Below are 22222 nucleotides of genomic sequence, written 5' to 3' on the forward strand. Positions count from 1 at the left end.
AACTTCAGAAAAAATTTTTGGGGGACCACAAAGGTCTTAAAAAAGAGATTAGTACGTATTAGGGGAAAAATTAATTATTTGCACAGTTGATATTGCAAGGAAAATTTAAAAAAAAAAACTGTGACTGTTGGGCTTTTTTGAAAGCAAAGGGAATCAAACGTCTTGGATGGGGGGGGCACCCGGTTGGGGGTGCAGCTGTTTGCCGTGATCCTGCTCTACGCCCCTGTTACTGTACCATTTTTTTTATTAGTTTTAATGTTACCAGATCATGTAACCTTTTTCATTTTTTTGTTGCTCAAATTTTTATTATGGGTATATTTCGTATCTTTTTGGGTTTAGTACCCTGAACAATAATTTTAAATACCCTATGGTGGATCACCCAAAAAACCCCAAACCCATCAGCGTGTTTTTAACGGGGGGTTTTTGTTGAAAACCCCAAAAAACACAAAGCTATAGCTACAAAAATTTTGTGCTTGAAAAAACCAGAAAAATAATGTGTTGGGGTTGTGTATAACCCCCCACTAAAATTTTGTTTTTTTTTAAATAAATTCACAGTTTTAAAATTTCTTTCACTTTAAAAATGTCCATGCCCATTATTTTTTGTTTTGAGAAGTAAAGAACAAATATTTGAAACCTAAAATAAAAAAATTTATTTTTAGGGGGCCCCTTTTGGGAACCCCTTTTTGTGGCTAAGGGGGCATTACGTAAAAAGGGAACTGGTTGAATGTCATCTCTTGGGCCCCTGTGTGAAACGAGTGGTGGAAACCCTGTTTAAGGAGGGAGGGGTTCTTTAGCCTGCTTTAGTAAATATGAGTTTTATGTGGCCCCCTTTTTTCAGGAAAGATACCCACTTTTCGGGGTTTTTTTGTTCTGTTTTTATACCTTTTCTTTTTTTTCAGAAGGGAAGGGAATTTCAGTTTTTTTTTCTTTTTTTGATTTTTCCCTAAATAATAAAACCACCTGAGCTTGTTGTGAGCTAGGGGACCAAAAGACTTGTATTCCTTGATTTTAGTCATTTAATTTCTCTCTCTCACACCTCAGCTTTCCGAGGGTAGAAGTTTCCCTCTCATGAGGGCAGTTAAGACTCCTCTTTAACCACCTGGGCGAGTTGCAGCCCGGCGGGGATCGACATTGACAGTCAGACCTCCTGTTATCTTCTAGTGGGAGTGCATTCCCCATCCGCTCTGCCGGTCAGAGCCACCGAGCACTTAGCCTCTCTCGGACCGGCGACCAACGAAGGCTAGCGGGCGTCCTTGAGAAGGAGGGGACCTCCGGTGACCCTGGGAGGAACGGTTCCTCACCGTGAGTACTAAAGAAAAATCATTGGTTGTAAAGTCCCTCGGGCAGTGCTTAAAATATACAGGGGACAAGAGCCCGTTAGTTGGGGACGTCTGGGTAAAAATCTGAAAAGGCCTCTTGCCTCGCCTCCGGTTTCCCTGATCCGGGCGGGGGCCCTTTAAACTTAGCAAGGGTGTGTGTGTCTCTAAGTAAAAAGAACTAAAACTAATTATTACTAAAATAATAATTACTAATTCATTTTAAAGTGTTAAATTAGCGAATCACTGTGTGTGGATCGAAAATCTAGCATTTATACAATCAGGGAAGTATCAAAGTAACTCCTTTTAATATAGGCCTAACCATCCGCCCCGCTGATAGTAACGGGTGTTATTATACGGCAGAAGCGGGCATAGTAGGGACGGGGTTACTGAGGGGAAGGTATAAAAGGAGTTAGCCCTCAACCAAACGAGAGCGATACGACACCTCAGTAACTGTCACACCGTTCGACAGCAGGAGAACCGCCCCAATATTCAAATATACAGGTCCAGAGAGACACACGATACTTAGTTAAAACAAGTTTCAAAAGACAGATCACTTTTCCTTAACAACTCGTGTTTAATATCAATACATCTAGAAAAACACAATAAAAATGATTCTGAGTCCAGATTCAGTGAGTTAGTCGTCCTGGGGCGCCCCCTTCAGACTGGACCTGCTCTTCTTCTGGTCAACTTGTCCCTGGATGCGGTACAGTTTTTTACGTGCCTCCTTCTGTCTCTTCAGCTTGGCCTCCTCCAGTTTCTCTTTCTGCTGCAGGAACTCCTTGTGCTTGGCGTGCTGCGCTGTGTGGGCTTTCTTCCTCTTGTGGTTGTGGACTGTGCTCAGAGCAAGGAGCAGGGCCGCCACCTTAAGGAACAGGACAAGAAAAGAATTGCTTAGAAATACAGCCATGTTATACTATAGGAAGTAGTCCGGGTCATGCTGTACTTAGAGAAATCCACAACTTATTTGCACATTTTTTGGCCATTATTTCTTAGTTACAATATTTTAATGGTAAGATCTGTACACACAATCCTGATTATGTTGTCAGATCGGTATAAATCACAGCTTTGATCGAGGTTATAAATGCTCACGCCTAACGATGGACTTTAGAGGCAGGTTTACTCACCTTCTTCTCATGAGGCTCTCTGATCACACTGGGCCTCTGGAGATCTCTGGGCGTCTTTCCTTTGGGTTGCTGCTGTTTGGGTTTGCTCTTGAAGGGCAGGGCCTTCTGGAGCTCCTTGGGGATATGGAGGCGGTTGAAGTGCCTTGGAGCTCGGACCACCGGCTGGAAGGGAAACGGATGGATATACTTGATCAAGTCTGGTTTTAGGATTACTGTTATGTTACGGACAGGTCTACAGATACTTTAACTGCATGACAACTCAGTAAGCAATACTAATGCCAATACACATACTTACATAAATACACACTGGAATCTGTTTTAGGGCAAAACTAATGATTATTTATAATTAAAAGGTCCCATATAATGCTCATTTTCAAGTTCATACTTGGAAGCGTTGCTGTGTCTTTCATGTATTCAAACACAGGTGATCTTTTGATATTGCGGGTGCACTGTAGGGATGTAATAAAAATTGAACACACTAGTATCACAATATCTTACAATACTGTATTGATTTTCAAAAGCATACATTTTATTTGTGTAATACAGTGGTTCACATTTAAGTTGTGTTGAAACCCCCTACCGCTAGATGGCTGTGCTAAGACACGCCACTCGTGTCCTTTCCTAACAAGGCCTAGCAGCGCTTGATTTTTTGCTAGATGCTAACAATGTAGCTTTGGCTGAACTTTAGCCTACTTTAGCATGTAAAAGATTTGCTCACAAAAAACCTGTGAACCACAATCCCAAACTGGCTTGAAATGAAAATACCAATATATCGCCTTATGCACATTATCAAAATATATTGCAATATATTGAATCATGACACGCGATATGTATCGTATCGCCAGACTCTTGCCAATACACAGCCCTAGTGCACTGTATCGCGTATATAGCGCTATTAGTAAAAAATTAAATAAACAACCCATGTCTCCTTTAAAAAGAATCCAAGGCACACATGAGGTATAAACATCTTTACATGCGTTAATGTATATATATATATATAAAAAAAAAAAAATTCTTATACTGTCTGTTTGAATAAACCTGTATTCACCCTATGGCTAAAACACTATCTCTTTATAAGCCCCACTCCTGAAAAAGTCAAGGGTACTGTGATGGGTCAGTATTTCTGGGTCCTCCCCCTCTTTCATCTTTGTCATTTTGCGGCAGGACTCCAACTAATGCTGATTCAGAGAACGCTGACCTCACAGGACGCTGGAGTGACGCACAAGGTAAAAGCGTGCCGTGCGCGTTTGTGGTTCATTTTTAGTATCAAAATGTCGGCTGTGTGGGAGTATCACACTGTGTCGGTACAGTCACGGCACGCTGGACTGACACAGTAAGCAGTGTTACACTCCAAGGATAATATAGTCATAGTTTACTGCTTTTGCAATGTCTTTCACAGTCACATTTAATTCTTGTTTAACAACGTGTTTTTGTTGGGCTACGTACTAAGTACCGTACTAACTGACCTCCTGATTGAAGAGTGCGCCTGATTATTTCTTCTTCATGAAACAGATCCAAACATTCAATCCATTTTAAAGACTACATTCAATTCACAGACATATCTTATTAAAAGCTTCCTTATCAGAGCCTTTTGGAAGTGGCATTCTTTCATCAGATCAGGTATCTACTCTACCTTGTACAGAGAGTCCGTGATGGGTTTGTTGCGGATGCCCAGGTCATGTTTGAGCTGCCCCAGGGTCCTCATGCCTGCCCAGCTGTCCTTTTGACCAGCAGGCAGCAGCAGAGAGGTGACGGGGTTGTAGAGCTGAGGGACCGACACTGGATACCAGGAGCGCAGGAACACCACGTCTGCACAGCAAAAACACATGAAATGAAAGTCCTTCAGAAGCAGTAAAGCACTGTAAGACGTCAAAGTAAACTTTATTATCCCGATAGTGGAATTTCCCGTGGTCTCACCCGTCACACAACACTTCAAAATATGGTCCGCACGAACACTACAGTTTACAACACGTACATAAGACAGTAAGAAGTTCTGACAAGCAACAAACTGAAAAAGTGAAATATTCGCGTTAGTGAAAAAAGAAATTAAAGTGCCGGAAAGTTGTGCAAATTGCAGTTAAATTACCAAACACGGTTTTAGTTTTTTTATTGTGCAGTCTGATAGGGGAATTTAAATTAATCATTGCATCAGCGATGCAGTGACAGACCATAAATGATTACAGCCTACTAATGTTACTGTTGTCTGCAGTGTTCAGACTCGGCTACATTCAGGAAGTGTCTTTTTTAAGAGCAGATTAAAAAAAAAAGGGGAGTTCATATACATATATGACTGCTTAAATACATTGTGATATCAGATCGTTGGCAGGGTAATCGTAATTGAACCGTGAGACCAGTAGATTCACACCCCTACAGTCAGATTGCTGTAGGCGCAAATGTATTTTTTCTGGTTTCTGAACTCTATCGTTTGACCTGCTCCTGCTTGTGAATTTCTGATGGAGAGGATGAGCAGGGGACATCTGACCGGTCTTTTTAAGAATAAGCCCATTGTACAGCTGAGCTGCAGACATCTTTTACACCCCAGAGATCCTGCTCGCTGTCCTGACCATACACTGTAGTTTCTTATGATGATGAGCACGCATATTTCCAAAAGTGCAGGTAAAGTCAAAGGAGGGAACATTCAGGAGAAGAGATTTATAAAACATTTGAAGAATGTGACTGTCTGTTCTTTGTTAGAAAGCTGAATCAATCAATAGTTTCCTAAAGTAAAGTAAAAGTTTGATCCAGCCTGCCTATTCTTTTAGGTTCACAATACATTTGGGCCCACCTAGTCTTTTATCGCTTGTAGTTCTAATGTGTTGTTACACTTTCGCATTAGGACTATGGAATAACGGCAATTATGGTGAAGATGTGGAGTAAAGCAGACACTCACCACTCATAAGCAGGCGGTCCTCAAACGTGGCTCTGTAAGCACCAGGCGGTGTAGACAGCGCCTTCTTGATCTGACCTCTGACCCCTGATACTGTTCGTACAGAAGCCCCTTCGAATTTAGCAACCTCCAGCACTGAGTTGAACATGCCCTGCAAACACAGACGGAGAATTAACATCAGAACACTCCAAATCAGTGCTTCTTCACAATGGAGAAACAAGCACTAGCATCAAATTATTCCCCACCACAGACAAATATGTCAGCCGTGTTTATTTACCAAATATATGTTTTATTGTGACATGTCTGTCTTTAATGTAGTTGCTTTAATCTAAGAAAATGTACTCTCGTGGAAGACAACAGAAGAAAATCTGATGATGATGATGGTGCAGATCAGCCTTTAAAAGGGGACAAATTATGCTTTTCTGTCGCATCTACAATGTTATGTTGGATTTCCATGTTAAAAGTGGCCAAAAATAATGAGGTAAAAGGTATTTTAGAGAATCAAATCCACTTTATTTATTTAGCATGATTTTAACAAACAAGGTTTCCAAAGTGCTGCGCAAAAAGATGATAAAGAATAGATAACCCAATAAAAAAATATAAAAAGGTACAATAAAATAAATACAATATTTCAACATTGTATTCCCCCATGAACGTTAAAGTTCAGATTTCCAACTTTTCTGAACACTCCAGTTTCAACAGTTTTTTCTACTCTTGTCTGTGTTACGCAGCATTTAGCCGGCCTTCTATGATTGGTCATCTGCTCCAGGCAGGAACAACTGGAGTTTTTTGTTTTTTTAAGCTACTGCGGTGATGTGACGTCACATTGTCGCATGTAACTACATGCTAATAGCAGTAAAATCTGTCATCCTGGCTGACAGTGTTGTTAAATCCTCACCAGTTTCAGGTGGCATTCCTGCTGAAACATGTCTGATTAGGTGGTGTTTGGTTCAGAAGCTTTTATCTGCGATTTCTGACAGTAGAACGTGCTGATTTGTTTCATTATAATCTCACGTTATACTGGTAACTATTAAGTAGCTGCATGCGGGTCCCATTCCTGCTGGGACACGTCCGGTTGTGTAGTATTTAGTAGTGCTGTCAGTTAAACGCGGTATTAACGGCATTAAGGGAGGGGGGGGGGGGGGGGGGGGGGGGGGGCGCTTAAATAGACACTATAGACACTATATATAGGCACTCCTATGGAGTATCTCAGAAAAAGGGGGAATACAGTTGCAGCAGCCATGGGCAGCATGAGAAAAAAAAGTGTTTTTTGAACATTAAAGCATGTAAACATGTTCCAGTAGAATCACAACATGCAAGTATGAACCGGAAAATGCTTAAATCCCCCTTTAAGTAAAAAATAAGAACTGACAATTATGAATGTTTCTTGAGCAAAGTATATCTTGTGTGTGTATGTTGTTTCCTATCACATCTAATTTTACTAAATTTTTAGTTTTTACTTAAAAGCTGTAGATTCACCGTGGATGTAGAACCTTACCTTAATGAAGGAGGTGTTCTTAAAGATCTTGTAGGGGTAGCCGATGAGTTTGAGCTTCTTCACAATGGTCACAGACTTATCCAGGTCCAGGATGACTCCTGTGGCTGCAATTCGGAAATTAGCCTACAGAAAGAAAACGGGAATTTGGGCAACTGGTAATGGTCTCACTTTTACTGGCACCTTATTCATTGGAAACAACTGTTCACACTCATCTACAATGCTGGAACTGGAGTGAGTAACTGACTTACTTTGGTTCCTGCTACTGACTGTACAGCAAGGAAGCCGGTGCCCTGTGGCGTGACAGGACCTTCAGTGAGACAAAGGGGGAGAGAGCGAGAGAGAGAGAGAGAACACTAGTCATTATTAGACATGACAGCAAAACAATTCTTCTTAACAGTTGAGGAATAAAAATCTCATTGTACAGGGAGAAATTACATCTACTGACTTTACAGTGCCAATGCTAATTAATCACAGACAATTTGACCCTTTGGACCCCATCATTTAAAAACATTACACGACAGTCCATGAATGCTTCTAACATTGGATAAATATACACGATTATGTCACATGATTGTGCCCATTATTAAATTAAGTATTACGGCAGTCAAATTTGAGAAATACTATCACATTGTTGTTATAGTACGTGTAAGTCATTGGTGCCGGACTGATAGCAATGTATCAGAATGGCCAAAATATCATCCGTTATCATCTTTTTATAGATGGATCGGAATCTTTGTATACTTGTGCCGTGCCTGTTCCGAAAGTGCCTGTTTGGAACAGGCTGATTGCTTGGCCTCCTGTATTGGTGCTACAGAAGGCCCCCCAGAGCAACTCACCTGTATACAACTGACTTACTGTGTACTTCTACTTCAGAAGAAAACACTGTTCTACATTGACCTGATGACTCATGAGTAATGTTAACAGTTACATTGCAAATTCAGGATTTACTTACATAATATCACAATAAGAAGCTTGAGCTGAAACCTCCACCCTAGACAGATGCAAAGTAGTATATTGTGCTGATAATGCCTCTTTTTGACTTTTTACTTTGGAATGGGGAGGACATGGGTGGTTTTGGTGTGAGGGAGAGCTTTTGTCTGTCAGTATTTACTGTATGTTTGTGATGTACGTTTTTCTTGAAGTCCCTTCAAGTTGGTGGTTCGATCCCTGGCCCTGCAGTCCCACGTCAAAGTGTCCTTGTCCCCGGGTTGCCCCTGATGCTGTGCATCGGAGCGTAAATGTGTGCGAGTGTTTATCTGATGCGCAGGTGAAACCTTGTAGCTACTGCAGATTCGGCACCAGTGTGTGAATGTGTGTGAACTGTGTGTGAGAATAGTTAATGGTTAGAGGAATCCTGGAAGTGGAACGTTGTGGATATATACACAAGTGTGGTATCGATGGTTTTACTTCAAGATGACATAAGTGGTGTCTTTTCCTGGTTTCAAAGGCTGCATTACAGTAAATTGATGTCATTGTCTGAACTTACTAGACTGTTGTAAATGTTAACTATTATTTGCCTTTTAACCACTTTGTCATTATATCCACATCCTTCTTTTTGTGTTTCTTCACCCCCCGCCCCAGTCACCTCAAAAAATCCCTTCATGTAACCACATGTACTGTGTGTTGTCCTGTGCATCATTGTATTACTTTGTGTTGATTGTATTCTTATTTTTTCTCTTCATATGCTGTATCGGATGCTGGTAACTTTAATTTCCTTGCGGGAGTCATCCCAAAGGGATTAATAAGTCTAACTACTGATATTTATTCATCAAAAATCTCAGTGTGTAAATATTTTGTGAAAGCACCAATAATCAACACTACAATATCGTTGTGGTATCGATACAGGTATTTGGTCAAAAATATCGTAAAGTAGGATTTTCTCCGTATCGCCCAGCCCTACTGGAGAGCATTCTAGATACCAATCACAACTGCAAAGCAAAATCAAGCTTTGTCCCAGCCACGTTCCTCCGCTGAGCCAGATTACTGACAAAATAACATAATAAAGAGGGGAGGGTTTTCAGGCATTAATAGCATGTTTGTCTAAAGCAGCAGGAATTAAAATGGATTTTTTTTTCCTGTAAGCAACCGATAGGACATCAAATTCTTGTTAAGTAAACAACACAGCCATTCACAAAAAAGGAACCTTTAACACAGTATCTAGTTAAGGGACGTGGCAGGAAATGGACAGCAGCATAGTGGTGTGCTTTATATGTGCCTTACCCCAGATGGATGCTCCACAGTGCATGTGCTGAGGTGTGTATTTGAGCAGACGGTGGCGTCCGTTGTGATCCTCAATGTGGTAGAGGGGGATGGTCTGGAAGCGCCTCCAGCCTAACGACAGAATGAGGGGGTCCCGTGTCTTTAGGATGCGGTGATACCAGCGGTGTTTCTTCAGTCGCATCTGACACACACATTATGAGGTAAGGGTTAGCCACTTTAAGGGTTACTTAACATCCACTTTAAAATCATTTGACATTGACACCTTTGTGTGACAGACATAAGGTATCAATGATGAGGCACTTGCAATCATCTGAGAAGGATGTGGGAGTAAAAAAAAAAGGTTGGGAACCACTAGCTGGTAACTAGTTTTGTTTTGAAGTAGTCATCCTTGTGGTGGAATCTTTCAGAAATACCATATTGTGATATGATGAGACAAGGTAAAGCATAGACAACATCAGGTCATTCATAGGTCACAGGCCAGATGAGGCCTTTTCGAGGTCAGTGGGCCTGCCACACTTTAGCATACTTCCCAGCAAGAAAGAAAGAAAGAAAGAAAGAAAGAAAGAAAAATAGGCTTTATCATCTGTGTTTAGGTTCCTGCAATATCTTTGTTTACCTCAAAAGGCTCAGCTAAACGTAGCACCTGGAAGACAGGAACTACAGAGAGTTGGGATTGCACTGCACAATTACACATCGGGGTTAAACTGTACTGCCGGCTTAACTGTCTCCTCAATTGAGTGTTCGTTAAAAGCTTCTGTGCAAGTCATCAAAATCTCCCAAATGTTCTTTATGTACAGTATGTGAAATGAGTTGCGCTGCTACTGAAACTACAGCCACTTGCATACAGTGGTGTGAAAAAGTGTTTGCCCCCTTCCTCATTTCCTGTTCCTTTGCATGTTTGTCACACTTAAGTGTTTCGGAACATCAAACCAATTTAAACAATAGTCAAGGACAACACAAGTAAACACAAAATGCAATTTGTGAATGAAGGTGTTTATTATTAAAGGTGAAAAAAAATCCAAACCATCATGGCCCTGTGTGAAAAAGTGATTGCCCCCCTTGTTAAAACATACTATAACTGTGGTTGTCCACACCTGAGTTCAATTTCTCTAGCCACACCCAGGCCTGATTATTGCCACACCTGTTCACAATCAAGGCATCACTTAAATAGGAGCTGCTTGACACAGTAAGGTCCACCAGAAGATCCTTAAAAGCTACACATCATGCCGAGACCCAAAGAAATTCAGGAACAATTGAGACAGAAAGTAATTGAGATCTATCAGTCTGGAAAGGGTTATAAAGCCATTTCCAAAGCTTTGGGAATCCAGCAAACCACAGTGAGAGCCATTATCCACAAATGGCGAAGACATGGAACAGTGGTGAACCTTCCCAGGAGTGGCCGGCCGCCCAAAATTACCCCAAGAGTGCAGCAACGACTCATCCAAGAGGTCACAAAAGACCCCACAACAACGTCCAAAGAACTGCAGGCCTCACTTGCCTCAGTTAAGGTCAGCGTTCATGCCTCCACCATCAGTAAAGGCTGGGCAAAAATGGCCTGCATGGCAGAGTTCCAAGGAGAAAACCACTGCTGAGCAAAAAGAACATCAAAGCTTGTCTCAATTTCTCCACAACACATCTTGATGATCCCCAAGACTTTTGGGACAACATTCTGTGGACCGATGAGACAAAAGTGGAACTCTTTGGAAGGTGTGTCCAAGTATATCTGGCGTAGAAGGAACACTGCATTTTATAAAAAGAACATTATACCAACAGTAAAATATGGTGGTGGTAGTGTGATGGTCTGGGGCTGTTTTGCTGCTTCAGGACCTGGAAGACTTGCCGTGATAAAAGGAACTACGAATTCTGCTGTCTACCAAGAGATCCTGAAGGAGAATGTCCGACCATCTGTTGTGTACTCAAGCTGAAACGAACTTGGGTTCTGCAGCAGGACAATGATCCTAGACACACCAGCAAGTCCACCACCGAATGGCTGAAGAAAAACAAAATGAAGACTTTGGAGTGGCCTAGCCAAAGTCCTGACCTGAATCCTATTGAGATGTTGTGGTTTGACCTTAAAAAGGCCGTTCATGGTCGAAAACCCTCTAATGTAACTGAATTAGGACAATTCTGCAAAGATGAGTGGGCCAAAATTCCTCCAGGACGCTGTAAAACCCTCATTGCACGTTATCGCAAACGCTTGGTTGCAGTTGTTGCTGCTAAGGGTGGCCCAACCAGTTATTAGGTTTAGGGGGCAATCACTTTTTCACACAGGGCCATGATGGTTTGGATTTTTTTTCCCCTTTAATAATAAACACCTTCATTTACAAATTGCATTTTGTGTTTACTTGTGTTGTCCTTGACTATTGTTTAAATAGGTTTGATGTTCCGAAACACTTAAGTGTGACAAACATGCAAAGGAACAGGAAATGAGGAAGGGGGCAAACACTTTTTCACACCACTGTATATAGTCCTATAAACCAGCATTTCTTCTACATTACTTGGTGAAATTAATAAGATCATAAACAACATTAAAATGCAATCATATATTTGTAATTCAACCTTCTTCCTTCCTGGGATCTCTGTACAGTTTGAGGAGCAAACATACCAGAGTTCACTTTAATCCTTCCCAATAGCTTAGTTATGAAGAAAGAGAAAAAAAATAAAAAAGGATAAGGACACCCACAGGAACGACTAGATACGCAAACAAAGCATACCTGCAGGTATCCTACGTTGCCCTCACTGGAGCCCAGACCTCCAAGGATGATGGGATAATGGGGATCGAAGTTGGTGACAAACTCGCAGGGCAGAGAGGGGATTTCCAATCTGACGTACATTCCTGGTCGGAAGCCTTCGTACTGCACTCTGGTCTCATCGTCCACATCGGCAAACTCGGCCCTGTTCAGCTGAGGACAGAACGCAGGAAGAACACACTCATAAATAAGCCGGGAATATTCAAATATAATCCATGTTTCATCCATAGATCATTCTAAATCTTCTTAAACTCCTGACCAAGGTCTGCATGCGGATCAAACTGCAAGTAAATCCAGACCCAGTACAGAGTTTGTAAAAAAATAAAAAGTAAATCAATAAAAATGGAGAGACCCCCTTTGCATTAAGTGACCTGACCTCTCCACTTCAACTGGACTCAGACATAAACATAGCATTTAACTAGGAAACATGACTAAGGGATACATTTCCATAGAATACTGTACATACACACACATACATACATATACAGTGGTGCTCATAAGTTTACACGCCCATGCTTAAGTTGACTAAAAAGGGGAATAAAAAAAAAAAACATGTTTTGGAAACACATCTTAATGCCTTAATTAAAAAATGAGGTAAAATCCAACCTTTAAGGACACCAATTTTCTTTCTGAATGAATAATGTATTGTAAATGAATAAATGTTCCTCCTTAAAATACAGGGGGCATAAGTATGCATAACCCTATGTTAAATTCCCATAGAGCATGGGTCTCAAACTCGCGGCCCGGGGGCCAAGTGCGGCCCGCGGGATGATATTTTGTGGCCCCCTACTTGACATCAAAGTTAAGTGTTAGTGCGGCCCGCGCGTTCTGAAACTTTTTGTCATTGCGCTTGTCACTTATGGGCTACCGTAGTAGTCTCCTGACAGCGGCGTGACGGTTGTCAAGCTAGCTAAGTACCCTTTGCGGCAAATGCCTGAGGTTTGACAATGTGAACTCTGTTGGGAAATGCACCAACCATATCAGATCTAGGGGTTTAAAGCACCGGCAGTTCCGCGCCCTGTTTGGAGGAAATAGTTGTTGTTTTTTTGGAATACTTGATGCGGCCCAGCCAAACCCAGATTCTACTTCCAGCGGCCCCCAAGTAAATTGAGTTTGAGACCCCTGCCATAGAGGCAGGCACATTTTTATTTTTAAAGGCCAGTTATTTCATGGCTCAGGATACTATGCATCCTGATAAAGTTCCCTTGGCCTTTGGAATTAAAATAACCCCCCCACATTATTACATACCCTTCATCATACATAGAGATTGGCATGGTTTTATTTCAGTTAAACTAATAGCTGGTTTGATTTGCATTGAGAGATGATTTTATGGAAAGTATCCCATGCCAATCTATAGGTATACATTAGTCATTCACAAAGAAAATTGGTGTCCTTAAAGGTTGGATTTTACCTAATTTTTTAATTAAGGCATTAAGATACATTTCCAAAACATGATTTTTTTTTTTGTCAACTTAAGCATGGTAATGTACACTTATGAGCACAGCTGTTTCTGTCTATGGTCGCCCTTTGTCTTCCTTTCATTCTATTTTGTTGATTTTTCTGATGGATAAGTGTGTGTGTTAAAATTTTCTGAAAAACCAATAAATTATTAATCACAATTAAAAAAACGGAGACAAAAAAAAACAAAAATTATACAAAATCCCTGTGCCAAAATCTGTCCAAAAGTTGAGCAAAAAAACCTGAGAATTCAACTTGAATGTATGTTGCCTAAAAGTTAAAAATGAGTTGAATAATGTTTTTTTGTTATTGGCAATTATTTCAGACCTTTGGGTGATATGTTTTAGAACGCCTGTTCTAAAATGTATACTGAATCTTTATCCAGTGAATGAATTCCAGCAGCTCCTGGTATTACAGAACCTAGTCTCTGCAGAAGGACCAAACCAGGTACCTCAGCCTGCTTCTGCAACTCCTCCTTCAGGTCGTCAAAGTAAGTGGCGTCTTCATCATCATACTCCGCGTTGAAGCGCTCCTTCAGCCTTTGTTTCTTCTCCAGACGCTTCTTCTTCTGGACCTCGTCATCATCCACCTTCACCAGACTTTCTGCATTATCCTCATCATCTTCATCGTTCTCACTATTCTGCTGGTGACAGGTGTACAAGACAAATCATCAGCTAACCGAGCGGTGTTACAAGTACAAATACTTTGTTACTGTGCTTAAGTAGAATTTGCTTGCATCTGTACTTTACTTCTTTATTTATATTTCTGGAAACTTTTACCCCACTGTGTTTCCTTACTAAATTGTATAGAGTTTAGAAAGAATCGGGCAGACTGACCATTACGAAAGCAATTATTTATTTAGAAAATACCAAGGGTATGTTTTCTCATTCACATCAGAGTGAAGGATTTGTCCTCACAAAGAAATTTAAATTCTGTGTCTGTTTTTGTCTTCGTTGTCAGACTTTGAATTTGAGGTTTAAAAAGGTGTGGCAACCATGGTTATTTTGCTTTATTATGAGGAAGTCCCATTTAAGTTCATAAGAAAGGTTTTTTTTAATCTTCTAGTAATTAACAAGTACAGTAAATATCAGACTTTTTTATACTTGAGTACAGTACATGTCAGATGCTTTAAGACTTTTACTGAAGTAACATTGTAAAAAGTGACATTAACTTCTACCAAAGTCATTTTCTACTAAGATACAATTTCTATATTTTAACAGGAAATGTAAATCAGTTGTGACTAAAGAAGGTATGTTTCAGATATTGTCAGAGTACCAGGTACCTTGTCATATATACAAGCTTGCACAGAAAACACAAAAAATTAAAAGTTAAATGTCCCATGACATGGTGCTCTTTGAATGCTTTTATATAGACCTTAGTAGTCCCCTCATATAGTATCAGAAGTCTCTTTTATATAGACCTTAGTGGTCTCCTAATACTGTATCTGAAGTCTCTTTTATATAGACCTTAGTGGACCCTAATACTGTATCTGAAGTCTCTTTTATATAGACCTTGGTGGTCCCTAATACTGTATCTGAAGTCTCTTTTATATAGACCTTGGTGGTCCCTAATACTGTATCTGAAGTCTCTTTTATATAGACCTTAGTAGTCCCCTCATATAGTATCAGAAGTATCTTTTATATAGACCTTAGTGGTCCCCTAATACTGTATCTGAAGTCTCTTTTATATAGACCTTAGTGGTCTCCTAATACTGTATCTGAAGTCTCTTTTATATAGACCTTAGTGGACCCTAATACTGTATCTGAAGTCTCTTTTATATAGACCTTAGTGGTCCCCTAATACTGTATCTGAAGTCTCTTTTATATAGACCTTAGTGGTCCCCTTATACTGTATCTGAAGTCTCTTTTATATAAACCTTAGTGGTCCCCTAATACTGTATCTGAGGTCTCTTTTATATAGACCTTAGTGGTCCCCTTATACTGTATCTGAAGTCTCTTTTATATTGACCTTAGTGGACCCTATACCATATCTGAAGTCTCTTTCCCAAAATTCAGCCTTGGTGCAGAATTCCAGCCACTAGAGCCAGTCCCACAATGAGCTTTCCTTAGTATGTGCCATTTCTAAGTCTGTAGCTTTTGAGGGGGGGGGGGGGGGTAAAGGAAAATAATAGAACAGTTACAACAGTCTGGTAAGAAGAAAATGACATCACTTTACTGTAATGCAGCCTTTAAAACTAGGAACAGAACACTTATGCCACATTACAACATCCAATATCCAAGAAATATCTAGTCTCATTTCCCGATATTGATGTAATATCTTGCCCAGCTGTACTTGAAATGGGCAGAGAGGAAATGATAGAGAGGAGTTTTGTGCCATGGTTAATATGAAGTGAAAGAGTTGTTATTTTCCATGACCACTGGAAATCAGCATTGGAGTGGAGGCTGTTTTAATACACAAACTTTATCATAACCAGATAGGAATATTGCATTATGTTCCATAGATCAGTCAGTCAGTCAGTGGAAAACGATCTTGATTTTGAACTAGTCCACACGAATAAGACGTACCTCCGTGTGGTCCTGCTCCCGAGTGTGGCCCTTGTGGACTTTTCCCGTTTCCAAATCCTCAAAGTCACCATACAGCTCCTCTAAACACACCAAAATAACAGACTGCATGTTAAGAGTCTTTTATGCTATCACACTGTTGTGGTCCCGCATGAAAGGACTCAGTTATACCCGTATCTTTCTTAATTGAAGGTCTGAATCCAAAGTAACCCCCTCACACGTGTCTGGTACTGAGGGTTCCACACTGTTTCAATCATAAGTGTTTATTATTTTATTTAACCATAAGTCCAAAATTTTACATCTGTGTGTCTCTTCTCCTTTCTTACCGTCCTCTTTCAACAGTGTGGCAGCATCTTGGTCCTCCTCCCACTTCCCTGTAACAAAGCAGTCCCTGATGGAGTTAAGCATCTGGGGAGAAAAAAAAATGGCAACCTTAGGTTTTCATCTTGACATCTTTTTGTATTTGTTTTCATATCAACAGCACATTAGGAACTCAGCACCCTAACTGTCCCAGTAACACCAGCGTAGCAACCACTGTACCTCCTCCAAGTCCCAGTTGTGGGAGGTGTCGGGGTCGAAACGGGAGCTGTCGACCCCATTGGCTCGGGACTTTTTGCCGTTCTGAGGGCGGCTGACTCGAAAGAGCCCCCCCAGCTCCTGCTCCTCATCGTCAGAATCGTCTGCCTCTACAACTGGACACAAAAAATATGACAGTTTGACATTTTCTAGAGACACTGAAAATCAGAGATCATTCAGCTTTTTCATTGACAGCAGTAGAAAAGTAGAAAAACTTCATTCCACTTCACATTCGAGATTGTCTCAGCAGTTTTAAAATGTCCTTAACGACTTTGGCTGAAGTCGAAACAACTGTGTGATCTTTCTATAACACAGAATTTATATATTTTTGTGTACTGGTTTATATGTTATGTAATGCTTGTTATATGTTGTTAAGTTTTCATCTGTTTTGATGATACTGTCTATATTGTCCTTTTATCTCCCTTAAAATCATTCATACCACAAGCAATAACACTTTTTAACACGTCATCTCTGGGTGCTAGATGAGACTTCTGGACACCACACTACTGCACTAATGCAACCTGCACATTTGGTTTATTTACATTTACATTTTAGCATATCATTTAAGCAGTTGCACATTTTTGTTCCCCCATCCTGTACATATTCAAATATTTGTTCTTTTTACTCATTCGTATTATTATTTCATGTATATTGTATGTATGTATATTTTTTCCTAGTATTGCATTTATATTTATATTTTGTGCTTTGTGACTGATTTTGCTGCTGTAACACAGGAATTTCCCATTTTTCTTCTTCATCTATCTATCTATCTATCTATCTATCTATCTTTATGGTTGTGTGTAGGGCTGGGCAATATATCAATATTATATTGATGTCGTGATATGAGACTAGATATCCTCTTAGATTTTGGATATCGTAATATGGTATTGGAGTCGTCTTTTCCTGGTTTTATAGGCTGCATTACAGTAAAGTGATGTCATATTCTTAATTTACCAGACTGTTCTAACTGTTCTATTATTTGCCTGTCCCCCACTTAAGACATTATGTTCACATTACTGATGATTTTTTATATTGATAGAGGTATCGTGATATCTGATTTTCTCCATATCGCCCAACCCTAGTTGAGCATAAACTCCACGTAGCTACGGCGTTGCGACCCTTTCGGAGTTCTGTGGCGGAGTTGAACGCGTTTCTTTGCATCGTGGCGCATTTCACAACCACTCCGTCAGAACGCTAGGAAGTGTGTGGTTTTCAGAGGGTTGATCGCAAAACTCTTTGTTTACTTGTGCGTTGGCGAGTGTGCCTCGAGCCGGCATGTATGTGTTGTGTGTAAGGACTGGGTGATACAGCGAGGGAGAAATTGACGGGGACGAAAATTGTCTTGGGAGCGAGGTGTGTCTCTAGAGTCATAGTGAGAAAAACAAAGTGTCTCCCCCGTGCTTTCTGACCACGGTGGGACAAGTTAACTCTCTCCTTGATTTCAAGTTGTTTATGGAGAAGAAGAACCAGGAAATGAGTCGGGGGAAATGCAACGCTTCCAGGCCACGGCCGAGCATTGTGCGTGGCCGTGACGTGTAGTTACATTACTTAAAAGGTGCTCATCAGGCTACGGCGCAGGGTCCGGTGTAGACGCAGAGGGGTCTGCGGGGATTCACCGTTGATTCTACGCAGAACCATAAAACGGGCTTTACCCAGGGCCCACAGATGTAAATTAGCTGCATAGCTAACTCTGGTACAGGGCTTGAACTGTGCATGGTCCATGACAAATCAACCACAAACCAAACTAGCAACAAAAAGATGCTAGATACCTATATTGTGGAAAGATTTGAATTATTTGGAACACTTAGGTGTACTGTACAGAAACAAAATATGAAGTGTGTATGTATAAATATATATATATAACCTAAGTATATATATCTTATCTGCTGACACAGTACATGCCAATATTAATAAGACCTAGGACGATAAATTGTCCAGGCTGATAGAAGATGACAACTTAAACAGATATAATGGCATATTCTAAAAAATACATAATTCAATCAAAATATATATATTCATGTGGACATGCAACCAGAGCCTTGGGTTACCTGAACCATAAACCAGTTTTCTGAGATTGGGGGCAGCTTTTTGTTGCCGTAGAAACGCTTCTGATGCTTTCTGCTGCAGACCCTCCTTCCATCTCAGACCCCCTGTGGACGGAAACAGGAGAATGAACGCAAGCGCAGAATGACGAGAATAACAACTGAACCACAAGATGCTACTTCAGTATCATCGGCAAAAAAAGCCGTTTCTGTCCAGCTACAGACGCTGAAGTACAAGAAATTCTTTCAAGTTTCATGTACTGTATAGTTGTATACATAAGATAAATGTTGGAATAATGTTAAATATAACAGATTGTTTATGGAAACGTGAATTTTTTATTTCATTACTTTATTTGACATTATCATAGAAGGTGCAATATGTAGATGAAGAAATCCCACACTCATAAAAAGGTGATGCTATAGCAAGAGCAGAGAGCAGGATTTGGTCCTTAGTTTCCAAGTTGATGTTATCTTCCAACGCACCTGCACAGAAGAATTTATAGAAGAATAACTAAAAACAGTACTTACCCTGCTCCTCTTCCTCTTCTTCCTCCTCACTCGCTGCTTGTTTCTTAATTGTGGCGACAGCTGCATCATCCTCCATCGATTCCTCTTCAGACTCTTCTGTATCATCTTCCTCATCTGCCCTCTCTTTATTGTCCTCTTCAGAACAGTGGCCAGAATCTGCTCTCACGTTCTCCCCCTCTTCTTCACTCTCTTCCTCGCTCATCTCCAAATCGTCTTCACTGTCAGCAAACGCCGGCACCTCAGCGCTCTCCTCCCCCCTTTTCTTCCCCTCCTCTAATTTCTGTTTTTTCGCTGGCGGAGCGTCTGTTACAGTCTTTTCTGTCTCGGCCGCTTCGGCTCTTGTGTCTTTGAGAAATGTGGACAGGTTATCCTCGTCTTCGTCTTCTTCCTCTTCCTCTTCCTGCTCCTCCTGGTCACCGTCTTCATTGTCAATGTTGCTATCATCATCATCATCATCATCCATCATCATCACTTGAGCCGCTGACATCCTCCTCTTTGTCAGTGAAGACCACCTTCCTCCTCTTCCGCTGGGTGTTGGGGTCCCAGACACATTCTTCCTGAGGACCCTGCTCTCTAACAAACAAACACACAGACACAAAGAAAACATTAGTGGAATCCATAGTGGAATTTGAGGGTTAATTTTCAATAATTGAGTTTTAAATGTCCCATGACATGGTGGTCTTTGGATGCTTTTATATACTGTAGGTTCCCTTAATACCATATCTGAAGTCTCTTTTATATAGACCTTAGTGGTCCCCTAATACTGTATCAAAGTCTCTTTTATATAGACCTTAGTGGTCCCCTAATACTGTATCTGAAGTCTCTTTATATAAACCTTAGTGGTCCCCTAATACGGTTTCTGAAATATCTTTTATATAGACCTTAGTGGTCCCCTAATACTGTATTTGTAGTCTTTTTTATATAGACCTGGGGCCATTTCTGAGTCGCTTGTAGCTTTTGAAGAGGAGGGGGGGGGGGGGGGGGGAAGCCATGATGTCTCTCTCTCTCATGGGTGGGCTAAATTCTCTAGCCGGGCAAAGCAGAAAAAGGGGAGGTAACCTTGCCCTAATGACCTCATAAGGGGCACGCTTGCAGATTGGCCATTCTGAGCTTTCATTTCCTCAAAGGCAGAGCAGGATATCCAGGGCTCGGTTTACACCTATCACCATTTCTCATATCAATGTTAAAATAAAACTCATAAAGTGACATTTTCATGCCATGGGACCTTTACAAGTCTTGCAATGGCATATTGAGGATGTGGTAAACCAAAAAACGCAACAATAAGCTAGGCGCCCTCAAGTGCCCTGCTACGCCATGAACTACTACTACAACTTATATTTCTAGTCACTGTTCCAAGGGTTGCACAATTATGGCCAAAATGATAATCACAATTACTTTTTATCAATACTGTGATTACTATCAATTATCACAGTTATTTGTTAATTTTAACCAAAACATATTTCATTGTCACATAGGCTATTTATAACTGCTTTCACATCCATAATATGCTACATTCTCTTATGTTAAAGTTGTATTTTGTATAGAAATACAGCTGCAACACATGAAAATAAAAATTATCTATCTGAAATAAATAGCGTAGGATATATATATTTTTTAATGTATCTCTGAGAAAGCTCCTTCACTTATTTTCAACAATAACTGATTAAAAGAGCTAGGGAGAGAAGGGAATGTGATGGACAGATATGCTACTCACAGAGTGACGGCTGACTCATTATGAATGGGTCCAGCACGGGTCAAATGGCGGGTCAGCAGAGTTACACACATTGTGTGTATGAAATGTCTGTATCGTCACTGGGCTGCATTTATATGAACTATGATATTCTGGCCATGGGTCACATCTCTTGCCCAGGTCAAGCAGGGGGGCGCCCGGGTAGCGCACCTGGCAGAGCACGCGCCCATTAAAAGGCCTAAAATGCCCCCAAAAAATATATAAATGAAAAGGAGTGAGGAGAGAAAGACAGAAGGCGTGATGAGTCTCACCGGCTCTGCTCGCCCATGTCTGTGGAATCCAGGGTGGCCGAGCCGCTGAACAGAGACACCTTACTAGCAGCCATCTTGGCATCCAGGGTGGCATGCGTGTCAATGAGAGACTGGACCAGCTCTGTGGTGGGCCGCACCTCCTCCTGTACCGGGGAAATACAATGAACTTGTCAAGAGGGCTGCATGATACGAGGAAAATGTGCAATAACGCTGTTGAATAACGTGATAATGATATTAATGCAATGAATAAAGAAAACTGTACTCATTACACCATGGGTCGGAGAGAAATGTATTGTATATTTCCCTGTATGTCTGGCACATATTGCAGAACTGACCCTAAAGTTGACTTGACTTGTGCTGATTTCAGTATTCTGCTAAGATACAACAAACTGCTTGTAGAATTTAAATAGAGATAAAATGGAAAACCGTTCTATTGAACAAATGTAACGTTGTACTGAATGTTAACAGCACCACTTAAATTAAGAATGACGGTTACATTTGAAAGTGCAGTTTCCTGCTGCTATTTTCTTTTAACTGACGTTGTTTGCGATATGTTGCAGCCTTCTGCAACGTGTGTAACGCACTAGTTAATATTGGGATGACTATGAGAAAAAAAGAAGATATATTTTATGTATGTTTTAAATGCTCAATTTTGAAGCCAACCCAAAAAAGCTGTCAGAAATGCTTTTAAAAACACACACTCCCGTGCCAAGCACACACACCTGCTGCTGATTGACGTGGCTAGCGGGAAGGTCAATATACACCGCGTCTTTGTCGTACACGACCCCCCCGATGCCAGCCATGGGTGCATAGAGCAGACGTTCCTTCTCATTCAGCGCTCGCTTCTTCTGAGCCTCTGGCAGGGCGCACGGGTCTGGTAGGAAGTTCACGTCCGCAACCTGAAAGTCTCCCACACCTGCAGAGACCAATAGAGACGTTTTTGCCTTTCCAATACTTAAACTTGCATACTGGCCGATACTGAGTACCGAACAAGCGCGCGCGCACGCACGCGCGCGCGCACGCACGCGCGCGCGCACGCACGCACGCACGCACGCGCGCACGCCTATATCCTACTTCCATGTATGAGTGTGACATGATTGCTATCATTGATGTACAAGCTGGCTCAGGATAACCCTTTGTAAAACATGAACAAATACATAAGGAGAATAAATGCCATAGACTTTTCTTTTATTATCTAGTTTGACAGTTTCACAGTGACAACAGAAAAATGTCATAAATAAACTACTTTAAAGTAAAAGAATGTCGGGCTACATTAAGTGGTTTCAGATGACCTGAA

General features: G+C 40.9%; 1 protein-coding gene across 1 annotated transcript in view; it reads right to left on the reverse strand.

Moving 5' to 3' along the window:
* Positions 1 to 1869: 1869 nt before the first annotated feature.
* bms1 (BMS1 ribosome biogenesis factor) overlaps positions 1870 to 22222 on the reverse strand; it is a 30063-nt gene continuing 9710 nt past the window's right edge. Inside the window, 17 exon segments of the mRNA XM_032502840.1 lie at positions 1870 to 2181; positions 2444 to 2605; positions 4077 to 4252; positions 5334 to 5481; positions 6829 to 6951; positions 7077 to 7135; positions 9049 to 9229; positions 11763 to 11951; positions 13708 to 13899; positions 15782 to 15861; positions 16105 to 16186; positions 16319 to 16470; positions 18403 to 18504; positions 18925 to 19384; positions 19386 to 19497; positions 20926 to 21068; positions 21648 to 21841. Coding sequence (XP_032358731.1) covers positions 1954 to 2181; positions 2444 to 2605; positions 4077 to 4252; positions 5334 to 5481; positions 6829 to 6951; positions 7077 to 7135; positions 9049 to 9229; positions 11763 to 11951; positions 13708 to 13899; positions 15782 to 15861; positions 16105 to 16186; positions 16319 to 16470; positions 18403 to 18504; positions 18925 to 19384; positions 19386 to 19497; positions 20926 to 21068; positions 21648 to 21841 — 2783 coding nt within the window. The 3' untranslated portion in view covers positions 1870 to 1953.

Source organism: Etheostoma spectabile, chromosome 21, assembly GCF_008692095.1.
Source record: "Etheostoma spectabile isolate EspeVRDwgs_2016 chromosome 21, UIUC_Espe_1.0, whole genome shotgun sequence".
NCBI classification, from domain to species: Eukaryota; Metazoa; Chordata; class Actinopteri; order Perciformes; family Percidae; genus Etheostoma; species Etheostoma spectabile.